The following is a 26018-nucleotide window of genomic DNA, read 5'->3' as shown; positions in this document are numbered from 1 at the left end:
GGTTAGCATAAGGCTAAACGCGTGCCATTTTATCCGGGACCAGCTACAAGTTAGCATTCTGTCACGTGCAAGATAAATGAACGATTTTAATTTGCTGATACGCCGGATGAAACTGTTTACATTTAAATGGTTGCTTATGTTCACCAAGTACGGCCCCAAGGGAGTTTTACTATGACTGTGGCCGGGGCGAACCAAGTCCTGAGCCCTGGGGAGGAACATATTAAAGGCCCGCCACGAGAAAATTTAGCCGTTTTTGTATTTTGTATTCTGTAATTCTACACATTTTGTCATGGGGCAGAGAGATGCTTTGTTGTTGGGTAACAATTAAGTACGTTACTGTGATTGTTTCAAATAAAACGGTCAAAAATAAACAAAAAGAGCTTCTTAGCAAAGAGCCATTTCTAAAGCAAGAATTTTGCTAGGAGTGGGAGTGGTCAGAGTAGGGGGGGGGGGGTAACTGAAAACAAGCTGTTATTGGCAGAGAGATTTGAAACTCTCTTTCTTATTGGCTGCCGTTTTACGTGCTCCTAACCAACTGTGCTATTTTGTTCGTTTTTTTGCGTTGTTTGTAACTTATTTTTTAAACTTATTTTGCTTATGATCGAAAATAACTTCTGGTCATCAGAACTGCGATTACCCCAGTCACCCAAATCACAGACTGTTCTCTCTGCTACCGCACGGCAAGCGGTACCGGAGCGCCAAGTCTGGGACCAAAAGTCTCCTTAACAGCTTCTACCCCCACCCCCCACCCCAAGACTGCTGAACAATTAATCAAATGTCTACCTGGACTATTTACATTGACACCCCCCTCCACTAAACTCACTGTTTATTATCTGTGTATAGTCACTTCACCCCTATCTACATGTACAAATGACCTTGACTAACCTGTAACCCCCGCACATTAACTCGGTACTGATACCCCCCTGTATATCGTCTCGTTATTGTTATTTTATTGTGTTACTTTTTAATGATTTTTACTTTAGTTTACTTGTTAAATATTTTCTGAACTCTTTATTGAACTGCACTGTTGGTTAAGGGCGTTTCACGGTAAGGTCTCTACACCTGTCGTTTTCGGCGCATGTGATAAATAAAGTTGGATTTGATTTGATTCATTCATTTACCGCCTGGTGATGTCTCCAGGCGGACCAAAAGTCCATCCCACCAAAACAGGATGACATTTCAGGTCTTATCAAACAGCTCTTACACTAAAAGGGCATTATCATAGTTTTCACAATTTCACAGTATTATTCCAACCTCTAATATATAACACATAGGAAAATCACATTTTTGACTGCACTAGGCCTTTAAGAACATACATTTTAGGTTAATAATATTACATTGTATTACACACCACAAACTTATTCCACAGATCCATATGTGAAAATGTGTGTTTAACCTGTTGTTGTTAGTAATATTAATACGATTTTTAAATATATTTTTTGTATATATATTTTGAGATGTAGCCGCAGACTCCGTGTCAGTACCTCCGTGGACCCCACTTTGAGAACCCCTGAAATAGGGTGCCATTTTGAATGTAGGCTGTGTGAGTTTCTACAGGCTGTGTGAGTTTCTACAGGCTGTGTGAGTTTCTATAGGCTGTGGTGAGTTTCTAGGCTGTGGTGAGTTTCTCACCAAACCAAGTCGGACACATAGGCTATGTGAGTTTCTACAAGCTGTGTGAGTTTCTACAGGCTGTGGTGAGTTTCTACAGGCTGTGTGAGTTTCTACAGGCTGTGGTGAGTTTCTACAGGCCGTGTGAGTTTCTACAGGCTGTGGTGAGTTTCTACAGGCTGTGTGAGTTTCTACAGGCTGTGTGAGTTTCTACAGGCCGTGTGAGTTTCTACAGGCGTTTCAGGACCCGTTGAGTCTGTGCCATACAGCCACCACCTTCTCGGGGTGAGACATGCTATCCCTCCACTGCTCTGCTGCTTCCTGCGTTGGGCTGTCGAAGCCAAGGTGAACCTGCAGAAAAATGTACGTTGTTATGCAACTGGCCTAATCTTCGAAACGCAAACACTCCACGTGGTTACCGTTGTGTGTGCCAGCGAGACAGGCAGAGCGTTTGTGTGCGTGGATAGTGGCAATAAGAAGAAACGTCGTACGGAACAACAGAGTCAAACAGATTCAGTACGTTAAGCCGTTATCACCTGTCCGAGGAAGTGTTTTCGTCTGACAGAGCGGCGGCTGTACAGTTTGACTGACAGCAGGAAGCTCTGGTCCAGAGTCAAGGGGAAGTAGAAAGACTCAGTCCAGGTCAGCTGACCTCCGGAGGACTTCAGGACGTGAGTCTTCTTCTTCATCACCACCCTGCCCAACAGCTGCATCTCTATCTTCACAAAGAACGCTGTTTCACAGACGAGGAAGGAAGGGACACACACACACACACACACACAAACACACACAAGCAAAATGGTTACTCGTTAGCCTCGGAAGCATAAAGGCTTCTGACGTACCAGACGGGATTTGTAAGGATGGCCACTCAAGACTATTCATCATTCAAATAATTTCAAATGTTTTCGAAGAATGATGTACTTGAATGGACATGTAGGTGGTCAGATCCAGACCTGGGTTCAAATCCTATTAGATATATTTCTCAAACATTCAGTATTTGCTGCTGTAGCCTGCCCGGAGTGCCTGGTTGTGGCCAGGGTTGGCACTTGTTGGACTTTCCATCGAGCACAGCTACATTAATTTTTATTTTTATTAAATAACATTTTGAACCCATGTCTGGTCAGGTGAAATAGACACCTACCCTGCCTGAGTGGAGCAGGGAGGTTCTGGGCAGCGAGGACCTGCAGTTGGATGCGTCCGTTAACAGGCTGGAAACAGGTGGCCAGGTGCAGCTCAGCGTGACACACCTGGAGAAAGACGGACAGGATGAAGAGGAAAACCTCAGACACTGGAGACTGGACACATTTCCTACCAACAACCTCATGTTGCTAAACACACTGGTGCCATCCCAAACGCCTGTACTTGGTTAGGTAGCTAATGCGGCGTGACAACTACGTGATTTGGAGGTATGGTAACGCCAGACTAGGTAACGACGTGACAACAACGTGATTTGGAGGTATGGTAACGCCAGACTAGGTAACGACGTGACAACAACGTGATTTGGAGGTATGGTAACGCCAGACTAGGTAGCGACGTGACGACTACGTGATTTGGAGGTATGGTAACGCCAGACTAGGTAACGACGTGACAACAACGTGATTTGAAGGTATGGTAACGCCAGACTAGGTAGCGACGTGACAACAACGTGATTTGGAGGTATGGTAACGCCAGACTAGGTAACGACGTGACGACTACGTGATTTGGAGGTATGGTAACGCCAGACTAGGTAACGACGTGACGACTACGTGATTTGGAGGTATGGTAACGGCAGACTAGGTAACGACGTGACGACTACGTGATTTGGAGGTATGGTAACGGCAGACTAGGTAACGACGTGACGACTACGTGATTTGGAGGTATGGTAACGCCAGACTAGGTAACGACGTGACAACAACGTGATTTGGAGGTATGGTAACGCCAGACTAGGTAGCGACGTGACAACAACGTGATTTGGAGGTATGGTAACGCCAGACTAGGTAGCGACGTGACAACTACGTGATTTGGAGGTATGGTAACGGCAGACTAGGTAACGACGTGACAACAACGTGATTTGGAGGTATGGTAACGCCAGACTAGGTAGCGACGTGACAACAACGTGATTTGGAGGTATGGTAACGCCAGACTAGGTAGCGACGTGACAACAACGTGATTTGGAGGTATGGTAACGCCAGACTAGGTAGCGACGTGACGACAACGTGATTTGGAGGTATGGTAACGCCAGACTAGGTAGCGACGTGACAACTACGTGATTTGGAGGTATGGTAACGCCAGACTAGGTAACGACGTGACAACAACGTGATTTGGAGGTATGGTAACGCCAGACTAGGTAGCGACGTGACAACAACGTGATTTGGAGGTATGGTAACGCCAGACTAGGTAGCGACGTGACAACTACGTGATTTGGAGGTATGGTAACGCCAGACTAGGTAGCGACGTGACAACAACGTGATTTGGAGGTATGGTAACGCCAGACTAGGTAGCGACGTGACAACTACGTGATTTGGAGGTATGGTAACGGCAGACTAGGTAACGACGTGACAACAACGTGATTTGGAGGTATGGTAATGCCAGACTAGGTAGCGACGTGACAACTACGTGATTTGGAGGTATGGTAACGCCAGACTAGGTAACGACGTGACAACTACGTGATTTGGAGGTATGGTAACGCCAGACTAGGTAACGACGTGACAACAACGTGATTTGGAGGTATGGTAACGCCAGACTAGGTAGCGACGTGACAACTACGTGATTTGGAGGTATGGTAACGCCAGACTAGGTAACGACGTGACAACTACGTGATTTGGAGGTATGGTAACGCCAGACTAGGTAACGACGTGACAACAACGTGATTTGGAGGTATGGTAACGCCAGACTAGGTAACGACGTGACAACTATGTGATTTGGAGGTATGGTAACGCCAGACTAGGTAACGACGTGACAACAACGTGATTTGGAGGTATGGTAACGCCAGACTAGGTAGCGACGTGACAACAACGTGATTTGGAGGTATGGTAACGCCAGACTAGGTAGCGACGTGACAACAACGTGATTTGGAGGTATGATAACGCCAGACTAGGTAGCGACGTGACAACTACGTGATTTGGAGGTATGGTAACGCCAGACTAGGTAACGACGTGACAACAACGTGATTTGGAGGTATGGTAACGCCAGACTAGGTAACGACGTGACAACAACGTGATTTGGAGGTATGGTAACGCCAGACTAGGTAGCGACGTGACAACTACGTGATTTGGAGGTATGGTAACGCCAGACTAGGTAGCGACGTGACAACTACGTGATTTGGAGGTATGGTAACGCCAGACTAGGTAACGACGTGACAACAACGTGATTTGGAGGTATGGTAACGCCAGACTAGGTAACGACGTGACAACAACGTGATTTGGAGGTATGGTAACGCCAGACTAGGTAGCGACGTGACAACTACGTGATTTGGAGGTATGGTAACGCCAGACTAGGTAACGACGTGACAACAACGTGATTTGGAGGTATGGTAACGCCAGACTTGGTAGCGACGTGACAACAACGTGATTTGGAGGTATGGTAACGGCAGACTAGGTAGCAACGTAACAACAACGTGATTTGGAGGTATGGTAACGCCAGACTAGGTAGCGACGTGACGACAACGTGATTTGGAGGCATGGTAACGCCAGACTAGGTAACGCCAGACTAGGTAGCGACGTAACAATTCCCATCCGAAAGACAGCACCCTACACAGGGCAATGTCCCCAATCACTGCCCTGGGGCATTGGGATATTTGTACATATATAAAAAAAAAATAGTGAACAGGGTGCCATTTGGTACGCATCCAATGCTGCATCAGAGAGTTGGCTCTTAATGACATTCCCATTACCAAGTGACACATGTCCCCTGCTTCTCTTTTCAGCAGACAGCCACTGCTTTTCAGCCGGAGCAGGACCCGTTTCAGCCACAAGGCGGACATGTTGAGGTCTGACAACAACAATATGTAGAAGGACGTTTCCTGTTACGGTAAGTACAGTCCATAACCTTTCTTAAACTTCCTGGACTGTGTATGCAGGTGTAGGATCGTAATTTGATCACCCTGTTGCAGGCAAAAATTCCCCTGCAATGCAGGACATGTAAAACTTGTAGTGTATTTGAGGTTTAAAAAGGTTTCTGAAGTTTGTAATTTCCACTTTGAAGGTTCGGATTTGAAAACGGTATCAACCCGTTCAAAAATATCCATTAATTATAATCCACATTTTCTGTTGCCGTATGATTATTTTCCAGATGCAGCTCAAATTAAGATCCTACATCTGTACCTCAGATGCCTATAATGTCCATTAAAAACCATTATTACACAAGGCTATTTCTAAAGAATATTATTGCATCAATTGCTTCTAAATCACCTGATCTCCGTCAACAACTCTCCACATAATGAGCCTGTAACCCCCGTCAACAACTCTCCACACAATGAGTCTATAACCCCCGTCAACAACTCTCCACATAATGAGCCTATAACCCTCGTCAACAACTCTCCACATAATGAGCCTATAACCCCCGTCAACAACTCTCCACATAATGAGCCTATAACCCCTGTCAACAACTCTCCACATAATGAGCCTATAACCCCCGTCAACAACTCTCCACATAATGAGCCTATAACCCCCGTCAACAACTCTCCACATAATGAGCCTATAACCCCCGTCAACAACTCTCCACATAATGAGCCTATAACTCCCGTCAACAACTCTCCACATAATGAGCCTATAACTCCCGTCAACAACTCTCCACATAATGAGCCTATAACCCCCGTCAACAACTCTCCACATAATGAGCCTATAACCCCCATCAACAACTCTCCACATAATGAGCCTATAACCCCCGTCAACAACTCTCCACATAATGAGTCTATACCCCCATCAACAACTCTCCACATAATGAGCCTATAACCCCCGTCAACAACTCTCCACATAATGAGTCTATAACCCCCGTCAACAACTCTCCACATAATGAGCCTATAACCCCGGTCAACAACTCTCCACATAAATGAGCCTATAACCCCCGTCAACAACTCTCCACATAATGAGTCTATAACCCCCATCAACAACTCTCCACATAATGAGTCTATAACCCCCATCAACAACTCTCCACATAATGAGCCTATAACTCCCGTCAACAACTCTCCACATAATGAGCCTATAACCCCCGTCAACAACTCTCCACATAATGAGTCTATACCCCCATCAACAACTCTCCACATAATGAGCCTATAACCCCCGTCAACAACTCTCCACATAATGAGTCTATAACCCCCGTCAACAACTCTCCACATAATGAGCCTATAACCCCGGTCAACAACTCTCCACATAAATGAGCCTATAACCCCCGTCAACAACTCTCCACATAATGAGTCTATAACCCCCATCAACAACTCTCCACATAATGAGTCTATAACCCCCATCAACAACTCTCCACATAATGAGCCTATAACTCCCGTCAACAACTCTCCACATAATGAGCCTATAACTCCCGTCAACAACTCTCCACATAATGAGCCTATAACCCCCGTCAACAACTCTCCACATAATGAGCCTATAACCCCCATCAACAACTCTCCACATAATGAGCCTATAACCCCCGTCAACAACTCTCCACATAATGAGTCTATACCCCCATCAACAACTCTCCACATAATGAGCCTATAACCCCCGTCAACAACTCTCCACATAATGAGTCTATAACCCCCGTCAACAACTCTCCACATAATGAGCCTATAACCCCGGTCAACAACTCTCCACATAAATGAGCCTATAACCCCCGTCAACAACTCTCCACATAATGAGTCTATAACCCCCATCAACAACTCTCCACATAATGAGTCTATAACCCCCATCAACAACTCTCCACATAATGAGTCTATAACCCCCATCAACAACTCTCCACATAATGAGCCTACATAAAAGCTTTTTTCTAAAGATGCATGTATTGTATCCACTGTTTCAAATACACACTCTTCATAGGACAGGTTAGTCTATTTCAGAAAGAGGGATACAACTAAAGGGAAGCTCAACACCCTGACCTTGACTACCTGAAATTTTGACCTTTGACCCTAGATGTAATTTATTTGACTCTTATGTATGACTCTGTCTAAGGCCTGTGTTATCTAAGGGCTTGGTTGGGTGCCTTAAGAAACTGCAAATAAGCCAGTGCGTCATAGTTGGGCAGTAAAAGGAATCATGAAAGCAGCAGCTGGGACCAAGACGATACTCCCAGTGAACAGGTTGGTGTTTAGAGGGATACTCCCAGAGGACAGGTTGGTGTTTAGAGGGATACTCCCAGAGGACAGGTTGGTGTTTAGAGGGATACTCCCAGAGAACAGGTTGGTGTTTAGAGGGATACTCCCAGAGGACAGGCTGGTGTTTAGAGGGATACTCCCAGAGGACAGGTTGGTGTTTAGAGGGATACTCCCAGTGAACAGGTTGGTGTTTAGAGGGATACTCCCAGAGGACAGGTTGGTGTTTAGAGGGATACTCCACAGAGGACAGGTTGGTGTTTAGAGGGATACTCCCAGATGACAGGTTGGTGTTTAGAGGGATACTCCCAGAGGACAGGTTGGTGTTTAGAGGGATACTCCCAGACGACAGGTTGGTGTTTAGAGGGATACTCCCAGAGGACAGGCTGGTGTTTAGAGGGATACTTCCAGAGGACAGGTTGGTGTTCAGAAGGATACACCCAGAGGACAGGTTGGTGTTCAGAGGACCACTCCCAGAGAACATGGTTGGTGTTTAGAGGGATACTCCACTGACAAGCTAACTAGTGGCTGCAGGTTCGTGAGTGAAAACTTTGGCTTTTTTTCTTAATGAAATTCACTGAATAGAAAACAGGGACTAAATATATAACTGTGCATTCGGGAAAGTATTAAGACCCCTTGACTTTGTCCACATATTCTTACGACAGTTTATTCTAAAATTGATTAAATTGTTTTTTTCCCCTTGTAAATCTACACACAATACCCCATAATGACATCACAATACCCAATCATGACATCACAATACCCCATAATGACATCACAATACCCCATAATGACATCACAATGCCTCATAATGACAAAGCAAAAACAGGTTTTTAGAAATGTTTGCAAATTTATATATAAATAATGAATAAATGAAATATCACATTTACATAGGTATTCAGACCCTTTACTCAGTACTTTGTTGAAGCAACTTTGGGGAGTTTTTGGGGAGTTTCTCCCATTCTTCTCTGCAGAACACCTCAAGCTCTGTCAGGTTGGATGAGGAGCGTCGCTGCACAGCTATTTTCAGGTCTCTCCAGAGATGTTTGATCGGGTTCAAGTCCGGGCTCTGGCTGGGCCACTCAAGGACATTCAGAGACTTTTCCCGAAGCAACTCCTGCGTTGTCTTGACTGTGTGCTTAGGGTCGTTGTGCTGCTGGAAGTAGGGCTGGGCGATATGGCCAAAATATGATATCACGGACAGTATGACGGTATTTTTAGTTTTTCAATAATAAAAGTTCTACCTTTTGCTTTTATGAGTAGGGAGTGACCCCAGTGTGCTTTATGAGTAGTGAGCGATCCTAGGGTGGCAACACATACAGTTGAAGTCGGAAGTTTACATACACCTTAGCCAAATACATTTAAACTCAGTTTTACACAATTCCTGACATTTTAATCTGAGTAAAAATTCCCTGTCTTAGGTCAGTTAGGATCGCCACTTTATTTTAAGAATGTGAAATGTCAGAATAATAGTAGAGAGAATGATTTATTTCAGCTTTTATTTCTTTCATCACATTCCCAGTGGGTCAGAAGTTTACATACACTCAATTAGTATTTGGCCTTTAAATTGGGTTGGGTCAAACGTTTCGGGTGGCCTTCCACAAGCTTCCCACAATAAATTGGGGGAATTTTGGCCCATTCCTCCTGACAGAGCTGGTGTAACTGAGTCAGGTTTGTAGGCCTCCTTGCTCGCACACGCTTTTTCAGTTCTGCCCACACATGTTCTATTGGATTGAGGACAGGGCTTTGTGGTGGCCACTCCAATATCTTGACTTTGTTGTCCTTAAGACATTTTGCCACAACTTTGGAAGTATGCTTGGGGTCATTGTCCATTTGGAAGACCCATTTGTGACCAAGCTTTACCTTCCTGACTGATGTCTTGAGATGTTGCTTCAACATATCCACATCATTTTCCTTCCTCATGATGCCATCTATTTTGTGAAGTGCACCAGTCCCTCCTGCAGCAAAGCACCCCCACAACATGATGCCTCCACCCCCGTGCTTCACGGTTGGGATGGTGTTCTTCGGCTTGCAAGCTCCCCCTTTTTCCTCCAAACATAACGATGGTCATTATGGCCAAACAGTTCTGTTTTTGTTTCATCAGACCAGAGAACATTTCTCCAAAAAGTACGATCTTTGTCCCCATGTGCAATTGCAAACTGTAGCCTGGCTTTTTTATGGCGGTTTTGGAGCAGTGGCTTCTTCCTCGCTGAGCAGGAATTGAAATACATCCACAGGTGTACACATTGACTCAAATGATGTCAATTAGCCTATCAGAAGCTTCTAAAGCCATGACATTATTTTCTGGAATTTTCCAAGCTGTTGGAATTGTGATACAGTGAATGATAAGTGAAATAATCTGTCTGTATACAATTGTTGGAAAAATTACTTATGTCATGCACGAGGTAGATGTCCTAACCGACTTCCAAAACTATAGTTTGTTAACAAGAAACTTATGGAGTGGTTGAAAAGGTTTTAATGACTCCAACCTAAGTTGTATGTAAACTTCAGACTTCAACTGTATATTCTAAGTGATTTCAGTGAGTCTTTCTCCATTCTGATTGGTTTATACTGTTCAATTCAACTTCAACCAAAATAAATTTCAGCACTTTTATAATTTCTGCATTTTCTGCACTCAATTACAGCGGGGGAAAGTAAAAGTAAAGATATGTTAATAGAAAATGACTTGAGGAAAAGTGAAAGTCACCCAGTAAAATACTACTTGAATAAAAGTCTAAAATTATTTGGTTTTAAATTTACTTAAGCATCAAAAGTAAATGTAATTTATAAAATATACTTAAGAATCAAAAGTAAAAGTATAAATAATTTCAAACTCCTTATATGAAGCAAACCAGATGGCACCATTTTGTTTTTTGTTTTTCAATTTACAGATAGCCAGGGGAACACTCCAACACTCAGACATAATTTACAGATAGCCAGGGGCACACTCCAACACTCAGACATAATTTACAGATAGCCAGGGGAACACTCCAACGCTCAGACATAATTTACAGATAGCCAGGGGAACACTCCAACACTCAGACATAATTTACAGATAGCCAGGGGAACACTCCAACGCTCAGACATAATTTACAGATAGCCAGGGGCACACTCCAACACTCAGACATCATTTACACATAGCCAGGGGCACACTCCAACACTCAGACATCATTTACAGATAGCCAGGGGAACACTCCAATGCTCAGACATCATTTACAGATAGCCAGGGGCACACTCCAACACTCAGACATCATTTACAGATAGCCAGGGGCACACTCCAACACTCAGACATCATTTACAGATAGCCAGGGGAACACTCCAACGCTCAGACATCATTTACAGATAGCCAGGGGCACACTCCAACACTCAGACATCATTTACAGATAGCCAGGGGAACACTCCAATGCTCAGACATAATTTACAGATAGCCAGGGGCACACTCCAACACTCAGACATCATTTACAGATAGCCAGGGGAACACTCCAACACTCAGACATCATTTACAAATAGCCAGGGGCCACACTCCAACACTCAGACATCATTTACAGATAGCCAGGGGCACACTCCAACACTCAGACATCATTTACAGATAGCCAGGGGAACACTCCAACACTCAGACATCATTACAGATAGCCAGGGGCACACTCCAACACTCAGACATCATTACAGATAGCCAGGGGCACACTCCAACGCTCAGACATCATTTACAGATAACCAGGGGAACACTCCAACACTCAGACATCATTTACAGATAGCCAGGGGAACACTCCAACACTCAGACATAATTTACAGATAGCCAGGGGAACACTCCAACACTCAGACATCATTTACAGATAGCCAGGGGCACTCTACAACACTCAGCTATCATTTACAGATAGCCAGGGGAACACTCCAACACTCAGACATCATTTACAGATAGCCAGGGGAACACTCCAACGCTCAGACATAATTTACAGATAGCCAGGGGCACACTCCAACACTCAGACATCATTTACAGATAGCCAGGGGCACACTCCAACACTCAGACATAATTTACAGATAGCCAGGGGAACACTCCAACACTCAGACATCATTTACAGATAGCCAGGGGGACACTCCAACACTCAGACATCATTTACAGATAGCCAGGGGCACTCTACAACACTCAGATATCATTTACAGATAGCCAGGGGAACACTCCAACACTCAGACATCATTTACAGATAGCCAGGGGAACACTCCAACGCTCAGACATCATTTACAGATAGCCAGGGGCACACTCCAACACTCAGACATCATTTACAGATAGCCAGGGGCACACTCCAACACTCAGACATCATTTACAGATAGCCAGGGGAACACTCCAACGCTCAGACATAATTTACAGATAGCCAGGGGCACACTCCAACACTCAGACATAATTTACAAATAGCCAGGGGCCACACTCCAACACTCAGACATCATTTACAGATAGCCAGGGGCACACTCCAACACTCAGACATCATTTACAGATAGCCAGGGGAACACTCCAACGCTCAGACATCATTACAGATAGCCAGGGGCACACTCCAACACTCAGACATCATTACAGATAGCCAGGGGCACACTCCAATGCTCAGACATCATTTACAGATAGCCAGGGGCACACTCCAACACTCAGACATCATTACAGATAGCCAGGGGCACACTCCAACACTCAGACATCATTACAGATAGCCAGGGGCACACTCCAACGCTCAGACATAATTTACAGATTGCCAGGGGCACACTCCAACGCTCAGACATAATTTACAGATAGCCAGGGGAACACTCCAACACTCAGACATCATTTACAGATAGCCAGGGGCACACTCCAACGCTCAGACATAATTTACAGATAGCCAGGGGCACACTCCAACGCTCAGACATAATTTACAGATAGCCAGGGGAACACTCCAACGCTCAGACATAATTTACAGATAGCCAGGGGCACACTCCAACGCTCAGACATAATTTACGGATAGCCAGGGGAACACTCCAACGCTCAGACATAATTTACAGATAGCCAGGGGAACACTCCAACGCTCAGACATCATTTACAGATAGCCAGGGGCACACTCCAACGCTCAGACATAATTTACAGATAGCCAGGGGAACACTCCAACGCTCAGACATAATTTACAGATAGCCAGGGGAACACTCCAACACTCAGACATCATTTACAGATAGCCAGGGGCACACTCCAATGCTCAGACATAATTTACAGATAGCCAGGGGCACACTCCAACGCTCAGACATAATTTACAGATAGCCAGGGGAACACTCCAACGCTCAGACATAATTTACAGATAGCCAGGGGAACACTCCAACGCTCAGACATAATTTACAGATAGCCAGGAGAACACTCCAACACTCAGACATCATTTACAGATAGCCAGGGGCACACTCCAACGCTCAGACATAATTTACAGATAGCCAGGGGAACACTCCAACGCTCAGACATAATTTACAGATAGCCAGGGGCACACTCCAATGCTCAGACATAATTTACAGATAGCCAGGGGCACACTCCAACACTCAGACATAATTTACAGATAGCCAGGGGCACACTCCAACGCTCAGACATAATTTACAGATAGCCAGGGGCACACTCCAACACTCAGACATAATTTACAGATAGCCAGGGGAACACTCCAATGCTCAGACATAATTTACAGATAGCCAGGGGCACACTCCAACACTCAGACATAATTTACAGATAGCCAGGGGCACACTCCAACGCTCAGACATAATTTACAGATAGCCAGGGGCACACTCCAACACTCAGACATAATTTACAGATAGCCAGGGGAACACTCCAACACTCAGACATCATTTACAGATAGCCAGGGGCACACTCCAACGCTCAGACATAATTTACAAACAAAGCATTTGTGTTTTGGTGAGTCTGCCAGATCAGAGGCAGTAGGGATATAAGTGTGTGAATTAGACCATTTTCCTGTCCTGCTAAGCATTCAAAATGTAATTAATATTTTTAGGGTTCAGGGAAAATGTATGGAGTAAAAAGTACAGTATTTTCTTTAGGTATGTAGAGAAGTAAAAGTTGTCAAAAAATAAAAAAAGGTTGGAGTCATTAAAACTCGTTTTTCAACCACTCCACAAATTTCTTGTTAACAAACTATAGCGTTGGCAAGTCGGTTAGTACATCTACTTAGGGCAACATGCTAAGAAAAGGCAAACTAGCTGTTTGCTGATGTAAGAAACACAAACTAATATTGTAATTATAGAACGCTAGTGGATTTATATTAAGAAGCAAAGTGAAAACAGCATTGTTGTCGTCAACATTGTTCCATGTGCTGCATTGACCATGTAGACTGAACACAAGTGTCTCGTGGTTGAGGAACATCAAATGCTGCTCCTTGAGTGACAGGGGGCGTGGCTAGGTCTGTGTGGAAAGAGTGGAGAGAGATGACTCAAGAAGCAAAGTACTTGGTGGAGTTCTGCAAATATTTTTGTCCTTCTGGAAGGTTCTCCCATCTCCACAAAGGAACTCTGGAGCTCTGTCAGAGTGACTATCGGGTTCTTGGTCACCTTCCAGACCAAGGCCCTTCTTCCCCAAATGCTCAGTTTGACTATCGGGTTCTTGGTCACCTCCCTGACTCATTTTTACACGCTTCGGTGTGACTCGGTCGGTTGATCAAAATCCACAAAGTTCCAATCTCAGGCCGGACACTCAAAACCACAAGGCCACTGAGTTGGAATAGATTTTCTAGTCATCCTTTCTATGCTGTACAACTCTATACTCACAGTGGTCTTGGAAAGGGGGCTGAGCTCCATCCAGTGCTGTGTCTCCTCAGGGCCCAGCTGTCTGAGGGAGAGGACACACTCTGCCACCGTTCTCTTCCTGGGGTGGTGGGTCTGCAGCCGGAATACCAGAGCACTGCAACGCAGCTGCTGCAGCCGCAACGTAAACACAAAGGTCTCCATGAAGACTGTGTCCTGGGAGGGAGGGAGGGAGGGAGGGAGGGAGGGAGGGAGGGAGGGAGGGAGGGAGGGAGATAGGATTAGGATGGTACTCCACTCTGACTAGTAAGATTAGGATGGTACTCCACTCTGACTAGTACCTGGTAGATTAGGACGGTACTCCACTCTGACTAGTACCTGGTAGATTAGGACGGTACTCCACTCTGACTAGTACCTGGTAGATTAGGATGGTACTCCACTCTGACTAGTACCTGGTAGATTAGGACGGTGCTCCACTCTGACTAGTACCTGGTAGATTAGGACGGTGCTCCACTCTGACTAGTACCTGGTAGATTAGGACAGTACTCCACTCTGACTAGTACCTGGTAGTATGTTATCAGAGAGGATCACATTATTTCTTCACTTACTCGTAGAACCAAGTGGAGCAAAAAGCATCAACAGTGCAAATGGAGGAATCCTGTTCTCACTTAATTTCCAGCCATTGACTCTTCAGGCCTGCAACAGCTCAGCAACAGAAACACTGCGCTCAATAAGAGGCTAAACTACCAGTGAGAACTAAAAGCCAGTGACGTGGAGCTCAGAGGAGATCTCTCTGTCTCTCTCTCTCTCTCTACCTATCTATCTATCTATCTAGCTATCTATATCTATATCTATTTTCCTTGGTTTTGGGGTGGCAGGGTAGCCTATTGGCTAGAGAGTTGGACTAGTAACCGAAAGGTTGCAAGTTCAAATCCCTGAGCTCTCGTTCTGCCCCTGAACACTGTTCCTAGGCCGTCATTGAAAATGTGTTCTTAACTGACTATATAAAGGTTCTTAACTGACTATATAAAGGTAAAATAAATAAAAACATCTGGGCCCGTATCCACAAAGCATCTTAGAGAATGAGTGCTGATCTAGGATCTGTCCATATAATCTTATTCATTCATTCTGATCTAGGATCTGTCCATATAGTCTTATTCATTCTGATCTAGGATCTGTCCATATAATCTTATTCATTTATTCAATCTTATTCTTGTCCATATGATCTTATTCATTCTGATCTAGGATCTGTCCATGTAGTCTTATTCATTCTGATCTAGGATCTGTTCATATAGTCTTATTAATTATGTCTAGGATCTGTCCATATAGTCTTATTCATTCTGATCTAAAAGGCCAAACTGATTCTAGACCAGCACTCCTACTCAGAGACGCTTTGTGGATACATGACCAGGTTAGCCTATGTAATGCCCAGGGGAGAGGATGGAAGAACGTTAGTTGCCAGAGAGAATAACTTTTACTTTCTCCCAGACAGACATCTAGACAGATGTTAAATAACTTACCGGAGATCCTTCCTTGACGGAGCTCTTGAACTGTACTGGTTTGCTCATAGTGATGATGCCTTTAAAGCTCATCTGCTGCTGCTCACTGCTGTTCTGAGCGAGGGACACATCCTTACACTGAGAGAAGGAGAGAAATAAGACTTAGAGGTCTGGCTACAGAGTTAGAGGCCCGGCTACAGAGTTAGAGGTCAGTCTACAGAGTTAGAATCAAATCAAATCAAATTGTATTTGTCACATACACATGGTTAGCAGATGTTAATGCGAGTGTAGCGAAATGCTTGTGCTTCTAGTTCCGACAATGCAGTAATAACAAGTAATCTAACTAACAATTCCAAAACTACTGTCTTGTACACAGTGTAAGGGGATAAAGAATATGTACATAAGGATATATGAATGAGTGATGGTACAGAGCAGCATAGGCAAGATACAGTAGATGGTATCGAGTACAGTATGTACAAATGAGATATGTAAGTATGTGAGTATGTAAACAAAGTGGCATAGTTTAAAGTGGCTAGTGATACATGTATTACATAAGGATACAGTCGATGATATAGAGTACAGTATATACGTATGCATATGAGATGAGGTCAGTCTACAGAGTTAGAGGTCTGACTACAGAGTTAGAGGCCCGGCTACAGAGGTCTGACTACATAGTTAGAGGCCTGGCTACAGAGTTAGAGGTCCGGCTACAGCGTTAGAGGTCTGGCTACAGCGTTAGCGGTCTGACTACAGAATTAGAGGCCCGTCTACAGAGTTAGAGGCCCGGCTACAGAGTTAGAGGCCCGGCTACAGAGGTAGAGGCCCGGCTACAGAGGTAGAGGCCCGGCTACAGAGGTAGAGGCCCGGCTACAGAGGTAGAAGCCCGACTACAAAGTTAGAGGTCTGACTTCAGAGTTAGAGGCCTGGCTACAGAGTTAGAGGTCCGGCTACAGCGTTAGCGGTCCGGCTACAGAGTTAGAGGTCCGGCTACAGAGTTAGAGGTCCGGCTACAGAGTTAGAGGTCTGACTACAGAGTTAGAGGCCCGGCTACAGAGGTAGAGGTCTGACTACAGAGGTAGAGGCCCGGCTACAGAGGTAGAGGCCCGGCTACAGAGTTAGAGATCTGACTACAGTAGGTATCATAGTGTATTTATTATACAGACACATCTAACCAAGTGTCTCAGGAATTCTCTTGTTTTTTGGGTGGAAGTAATTTATTTGTTAGTGTATCTACGTTGTGATCGTATTTTGTGATATGATCAGACCTTCTAATTTGTGATCGGAACGGAAGTGGTTGTTAATCTACTTTACATTTGAAAAATAAACTCAAAGCAGTGATTATTTTTCTTCACTAAAATACCTCTCAAAGCAGTGATTATTTTTCTTCACTAAAATACCTCTCAAAGTAGTGATTATTTCACCTCAGTAAAACACTTCTCAGAAGTTAACAGAGTAGTGACTTGTGAGAGAGAGGAGAAATTGAGATGGAGTTTCTGGTCCAACAATCTGAGACAGAGGCTCCATTCAGTCACCTAGCAGGCAGGTACAATGGGCCCTTCAGTCCCATGGGACTGCCCCTTCCTCCCGCGGCCTATAACCGTACCTGTACCAACGTGATCCACACCTGCTCCAGGGCCTCCTGGTAACTCAGCCGGACACACACCTTCCCCAAGTCTCTCTCATCTCCAGACAACGTGATGGACTCTACAAAGACAGACACATGTCGGTTCAATGGAAAAAAACAACAGAGAGACATGTCGGTTCAATGGAAAACACCAACAGAGAGACATGTCAGATCAATGGAAAACACCAACAGAGACATGTCAGCAAAATGGAAAACACCAACAGAGAGACATGTCAGATCAATGGAAAACACCAACAGAGACATGTCAGATCAATGGAAAACACCAACAGAGAGACATGTCAGATCAATGGAAAACACCAACAGAGAGACTGGTCAGATCAATGGAAAACACCAACAGAGAGACATGTCAGATCAATGGCAAACACCAACAGAGAGACATGTCAGATCAATGGAAAACACCAACAGAGACATGTCAGATCAATGGAAAACACCAACAGAGACATGTCAGATCAATGGAAAACACCAACAGAGAGACATGTCAGATCAATGGAAAACACCAACAGAGACATGTCAGATCAATGGAAAACACCAACAGAGACATGTCAGATCAATGGAAAACACCAACAGAGACATGTCAGATCAATGGAAAACACCAACAGAGACATGTCAGATCAATGGAAAACACCAACAGAGACATGTCAGATCAATGGAAAACACCAACAGAGAGACATGTCAGATCAATGGAAAACACCAACAGAGAGACATGTCGGTTCAATGGAAAACACCAACAGAGAGACATGTCAGATCAATGGAAAACACCAACAGAGAGACATGTCGGTTCAATGGAAAACACCAACAGAGAGACATGTCAGATCAATGGAAAACACCAACAGGGAGACATGTCGGCTCAATGGAAAACACCAACAGAGAGACATGTCAGATCAATGGAAAACACCAACAGAGAGACATGTCAGATCAATGGAAAACACCAACAGAGAGACATGTCAGATCAATGGAAAACACCAACAGAGAGACATGTCAGATCAATGGAAAACACCAACAGAGAGACATGTCAGATCAATGGAAAACACCAACAGAGACATGTCAGATCAATGGAAAACACCAACAGAGACATGTCAGATCAATGGAAAACACCAACAGAGAGACATGTCAGATCAATGGAAAACACCAACAGAGACATGTCAGATCAATGGAAAACACCAACAGAGACATGTCAGATCAATGGAAAACACCAACAGAGACATGTCAGATCAATGGAAAACACCAACAGAGACATGTCAGATCAATGGAAAACACCAACAGAGACATGTCAGATCAATGGAAAACACCAACAGAGACATGTCAGATCAATGGAAAACACCAACAGAGACATGTCAGATCAATGGAAAACACCAACAGAGACATGTCAGATCAATGGAAAACACCAACAGAGAGACATGTCAGATCAATGGAAAACACCAACAGAGAGACATGTCAGATCAATGGAAAACACCAACAGAGACATGTCAGATCAATGGAAAACACCAACAGAGAGACATGTCAGATCAATGGAAAACACCAACAGACATGAGACATGTCAGATCAATGGAAAACACCAACAGAGACATGTCAGATCAATGGAAAACACCAACAGAGACATGGCAGATCAATGGAAAACACCAACAGAGACATGGCAGATCAATGGAAAACACCAACAGAGACATGTCAGATCAATGGAAAACACCAACAGAGACATGTCAGATCAATGATCAATGGAAAACACCAACAGAGAGACATGTCAGATCAATGGAAAACACCAACAGAGACATGTCAGATCAATGGAAAACACCAACAGAGACATGTCAGATCAATGGAAAACACCAACAGAGACATGTCAGATCAATGGAAAACACCAACAGAGAGACATGTCAGATCAATGGAAAACACCAACAGAGACATGTCAGATCATGTCAGATCAATGGAAAACACCAACATGTCAGATCATGTGACAGATCAATGGAAAACACCAACAGAGACATGTCAGATCAATGGAAAACACCAACAGAGACATGTCAGATCAATGGAAAACACCAACAGAGACATGTCAGATCAATGAACAAACATGAACAAATCCATCTGCATTTGTGCATTGTGAAATTCTTGATGTACATGTGTGTGTGTGTGTGTGTGTGTGTGTGTGTGTGTGTGTGTGTGTGTGTGTGTGTGTGTGTGTGTGTGTGTGTGTGTGTGTGTGTGTGTGTGTGTGTGTGTGTGTGTGTGTGTGTGCGTGCATTGTGTGTGTGTTCTATTTTCCTCCTAAATAAAAAATAATAATTCTGACAAAGTCTGTTAGGAAGTGGATTGTTGTCTTTGTTCTGTTGTCAGGGTTTAGGGTTTCCTTTATATTGGTTACCAAGGCTACGACTGGGGTGTGTGTGTGTGTGTGTGTGTGTAATGGTTACCAAGGCTACGGCTGTTCTCCAGGGAGTCCCTCTGGGAGGACGATGCACTGCTGCTCTGGACACTGGACACACTGTCGTAACGCTACAATGGGACACACACACACACACACACACACACACACACACACACACACACACACACACACACACACACACACACACGTGTTAGGCCCTGGACACACTGTCATAATAAACACAGAGACAACCTTGCGTGACATTAAAACATGAAATCAACAGGACATGAACAGGATGTTCAAACAGACTGAGTATTATTATCTCTGCATGAATACACTACATATTACACTACATAATACACTACATATTACACTACATAATACACTACATAATACACTACATAATACACTACATAATACACTACATATTACACTACATATTACACTACATAATACACTACATAATACACTACATAATACACTACATAATACAATACATATTACACTACATAATACACTACATATTACACTACATATTACACTACATAATACATAATACACTACATATTACACTACATAATACACTACATAATACACTACATATTACACTACATAATACACTACATATTACACTACATAATACACTACATAATACACTACATAATACATAATACACTACACAATACACTACATAATACACTACATAATACACTACATAATACATAATACACTACATATTACACTACATAATACACTACATATTACACTACATATTACACTACATATTACACTACATAATACACTACATATTACACTACATAATACACTACATAATACACTACATAATACATAATACACTACATAATACACTACATAATACACTACATAATACATAATACACTACATATTACACTACATATTACACTACATATTACACTACATATTACACTACATATTACACTACATATTACACTACATAATACACTGCATATTACACTACATAATACACTACATAATACATAATACACTACATAATAAACTACATAATACACTACATAATACATAATACACTACATAATACACTACACAAAACATAATACACTACATAATACACTACATAATACACTACATATTACACTACATATTACACTACATAATACACTACATAATACACTACATAATACACTACATAATACATAATACACTACATAATACACTACATAATACATAATACACTACATAATACACTACATATTACACTACATAATACATAATACACTACATAATACACTACATAATACACTACATAATACATAATACACTACATAATACACTACATAATACATAATACACTACATATTACACTACATAATACACTACACAAAACATAATACACTACATAATACACTACATAATACACTACATAATACACTACATAATACATAATACACTACATAATACACTACATAATACATAATACACTACATATTACACTACATAATACATAATACACTACATAATACACTACATAATACACTACATAATACACTACATAATACATAATACACTACATATTACACTACATATTACACTACATAATACACTACATAATACACTACACAGCAACAGCTAGACTTCCCCCATATTACACTACACAGCATCAGCTCAACAGCTAGACTTCCCCGATAAGGCATGAGAGCAACTAACAATACAACACACTAAGCATCCAATCACAAAGTTCTGGCCCAGGTTCCACCAGGTACAGGATGTGTTCTAAATGACTCCCTATGTCCTTTATAGTGAACTACTGTTTGTCCAGGGCCCATAGGTCACTACGTAGGGAATAGGGAGCAATTTAGGATGCAAGCCTAATATCAGTACGCTGTGAAACACGTAGTCAAACTGAAGTTTATCACGTTATTTATCACGAGGTTCTGTACGATAGATTGTAATGTACGATAGATTGTAATGTACGATAGATTGTAATGTTAATCGTGTTTTTTTTTTTTTTGGGGGGGGGGGGGGGGGGGGGGGGGCGAGACATGAGACCAAAAGTATTCATAACAAATACACACAATATATATACCCGGTAACCAACGGTGTTGTTGATGACTGGCGATTACGGTACAATACAATACACCTCATATTACTAATACAGCCAAGAGGACCCCACCCAGACCAGCCCTAACCAAACCTTACATATTATTGTGATTGATTACCACTCCATTCAACACAATCAACAGAGCTTTGCGCCGTCTTTCAGAGGCCGAGAGGTGAGTGACGGTCGATGGAAACCATGAATGTGGCCGAGCGGGGGGGGAACACAAAGATATGGCAGCTCATAGGTGGATTTAGGCTTTGGCTTACGGAGGAGGCATCACACTGAATGTGTCAGAGGTAAACAATACAGGTGGTTTGGTTATTGCATAAACATCCTCACTCACCTGTATGTGGCTGGGAGGGTTGGAGTTGGACAAGTCAAACAGGGATTTGCTCAGATTCCCAGTCGTCACATTCCCACCTGAAAGCCAAACAAACCGTATTAACGCTAAGATACATTTTCTCCAAATGTGAAAGCTAAGCAAATAGTTACTAAGACACAGGAAAATCTCAGTAATTTGCAATATGATGATGGGATTATTTTCTCTTTATGATTTTACAGTACACACCTGATCCACAGGTCCTGGTCTCTCCTCACACATAAACCAATATGAGCTGGTATTACTTTTCTTATCCGTGATATTACAGTAGACTAGGGGTCAGGGGTGATATTACAGTACACTAGGGGTCAGGGGTGATATTACAGTACACTAGGGGTCAGGGGTGATATTACAGTACACTAGGGGTCAGGGGTGATATTACAGTACACTAGGGGTCAGGGGTGATATTACAGTACACTAGGGGTCAGGGGTGATATTACAGTACACTAGGGGTCAGGGGTGATATTACAGTACACTAGGGGTCAGGGGTGATATTACAGTACACTAGGGGTCAGGGGTGATATTACAGTACACTAGGGGTCAGGGGTGATATTGCAGTACACTAGGGGTCAGGGGTGATATTACAGTACACTAGGGGTCAGGGGTGATATTACAGTACACTAGGGGTCAGGGGTGAAATACAGTACACTAGGGGTCAGGGGTGATATTACAGTACACTAGGGGTCAGGGGTGAAATACAGTACACTAGGGGTCAGGGGTGATATTACAGTACACTAGGGGTCAGTGGTGAAATTACAGTACACTAGGGGTCAGGGGTGAAATTACAGTACACTAGGGGTCAGGGGTGATATTACAGTACACTAGGGGTCAGGGGTGATATTACAGTACACTAGGGGTCAGGGGTGAAATACAGTACACTAGGGGTCAGGGGTGATATTACAGTACACTAGGGGTCAGGGGTGAAATTACAGTACACTAGGGGTCAGGGGTGATATTACAGTACACTAGGGGTCAGGGGTGATATTACAGTACACTAGGGGTCAGGGGTGATATTACAGTACACTAGGGGTCAGGGGTGATATTACAGTACACTAGGGGTCAGGGGTGAAATACAGTACATTAGGGCTCAGGGGTGAAATCACAGTACACTAGGGGTCAGGGGTGAAATTACAGTACACTAGGGGTCAGGGGTGAAATTACAGTACACTAGGGGTCAGGGGTGAAATCACAGTACACTAGGGGTCAGGGGTGAAATTACAGTACACTAGGGGTCAGGGGTGATATTACAGTACACTAGGGGTCAGGGGTGAAATTACAGTACACTAGGGGTCAGGGGTGAAATTACAGTACACTAGGGGTCAGGGGTGATATTACAGTACACTAGGGGTCAGGGGTGAAATTACAGTACACTAGGGGTCAGGGGTGATATTACAGTACACTAGGGGTCAGGAGTGATATTACAGTACAGGGTTAGGGGTCAGGGTGATATTACAGTACAGGGTTAGGGGTCAGGGTGATATTACAGTACAGGGTTAGGGGTCAGGGTAATATTACAGAACAGGGTTAGGGGTCAGGGTGATATTACAGTACAGGGTCAGGGTGATATTACAGTACAGGGTCAGGGGTCAGGGTGATATTACAGTACAGGGTTAGGGGTCAGGGTGATATTACAGTACAGGGTCAGGGTGATATTACAGTACAGGGTTAGGGGTCAGGGTGATATTACAGTACAGGGTTAGGGGTCAGGGGTGATATTACAGAACAGGGTCAGGGGTCAGGGTGATATTACAGTACAGGGTTAGGGGTCAGGGTGATATTACAGTACAGGGTTAGGGGTCAGGGTGATATTACAGTACAGGGTTAGGGGTCAGGGGTGATATTACAGTACACACCTGATTCTGAGCCCCGGGGACTCTTTTTCAGATTGCTGTGTCGTGTTGTTCCGGGAGACATGTTGGGGGAGGAGTCGGGGTTATAGACTATGTGTCTGGCCCCTGACAGCTCCGCCTTCCTCTCTGCATAGGTGCTCCTGGCTGAACCTGGGGTACATAGAGGTTAGAGGTCACAGGTCAGAAGTTACATAACACATTCCCTAAACCTGGGATACACAGAGGTTAGAGGTCACAGGTCAGAGGTTACCTAACACATTCCCTAAACCTGGGATACATAGAGGTTAGAGGTCACAGGTCAGAAGTTACATAACACATCACCTAAACCAGGGGTACACACAGAGAGACTATTGCCACTGTTTGAACATATTGCCATTGTCAATACAGTATGTACATTATGATATTAGCAATAAAACATTAATTGATATACATTTTCACTCTGAGAAAAGCCCAGACAATGGTGGTTGTAAAAAATGTCCACATTTGTGACAGTAAAGACACTGATTGATTGACTTGATACATACTGTGTAGCCCTGGTGTCTGGTAGCCGAGGTAACGTGATCCTCGTGGTTGGATGTAGGAAGGTTTGAACGTGGGGAGGACAAAGGGGATCTCTTTTCCATCCAAGGGGAGTTTAGAGAGGAGATAGTCCTCTGATACCCCTACACCCTTCCTGGGGCCACCTGAGATAGCTCTGGCAGGGGGCATCTTCATTGTAATCACTACAAAGTAGAATAAACCATTATTTTTCCTCAGAGGGACTTCAGTTTACTAAGTAGTAGACATCCATCACATTTTATGGACGGGGCGGCAGGGTAGCCTAGTGGTGAGAGCGTTGGACTAGTAACTGAAAGGTTGCAAGTTTGAATCCCCCAGCTGACAAGGTACAAATCTGTCGTTCTGAACAGGCAGAACGACAGGCCGTCGTTATAAATAAGAATTTGTTCTTAATCGACTTGCCTGGTAAAATAAATCCGGCTGTAGACTATATGGTACTACATTAAAAAGAGATAAAAAATAACACAAAGGATAGAGGCTAATCAATGTATTTTCTTTAATAAACATTTGATAGTAATCCAATAGGCTATTTATTTATTTTTTATATGTATAAAATTAACAATTTACTACCTTGCTGTTCTATCTCGGCGTCCTTGCCTAGGAAGGTCTTGCAACAGTTCTTGATGCATTCCATTGCCATGCCTGTAACAGAGTCGTAATCAGAGTACACAACAGAATAAACAGCAGCACGAAGCCAACTGTAATACCGCTTGAAAGTTTCTGAGAATTTACATTCAAATAACTGACTGCGATTTATCTTTCTGACGACAGAATAGGTCAAGAAATAAATTGACAGGAGTCAGCTATATCTTCTGATGAGAAGAGATACATAGGTAGAAACGATTCCTAGACATTTCAGCAATTATTATCATCTCACAATAACCACATTAGCCAAACTAAAACAAATGTATGAAAACCTGCTAAGCAGATATTCCCGCCCCGGGAAGACGCACAACTTCTTTCAGTACTTCTCTATAGAACAGCTGGAATAGTGGGTATTCTCC

General features: G+C 43.4%; 1 protein-coding gene across 1 annotated transcript; it reads right to left on the bottom strand.

Annotated features, from left to right (window-relative positions):
- Nucleotides 1-1851: 1851 nt before the first annotated feature.
- LOC139397645 (tandem C2 domains nuclear protein-like) lies at nt 1852-26018 on the bottom strand. The gene is made up of 12 exons (XM_071144202.1): nt 25932-26018; nt 25585-25656; nt 24981-25178; nt 24460-24606; nt 22571-22647; nt 20173-20254; nt 17729-17829; nt 16147-16263; nt 14651-14842; nt 2753-2858; nt 2148-2344; nt 1852-1962 (listed from the first exon to the last, which is right to left on the bottom strand). Exons 2-12 carry the CDS (start codon nt 25652-25654, stop codon nt 1852-1854), a joined length of 1398 nt encoding a protein of 465 aa, XP_071000303.1. The 5' UTR covers nt 25655-25656; nt 25932-26018.

This window comes from Oncorhynchus clarkii, unplaced genomic scaffold (assembly GCF_045791955.1).
Source record: "Oncorhynchus clarkii lewisi isolate Uvic-CL-2024 unplaced genomic scaffold, UVic_Ocla_1.0 unplaced_contig_3316_pilon_pilon, whole genome shotgun sequence".
NCBI lineage: Eukaryota > Metazoa > Chordata > Actinopteri > Salmoniformes > Salmonidae > Oncorhynchus > Oncorhynchus clarkii.
The sequence above is the reverse complement of the archived record's forward strand: the minus strand, read 5'-3'. Positions and strand labels throughout refer to the sequence as shown.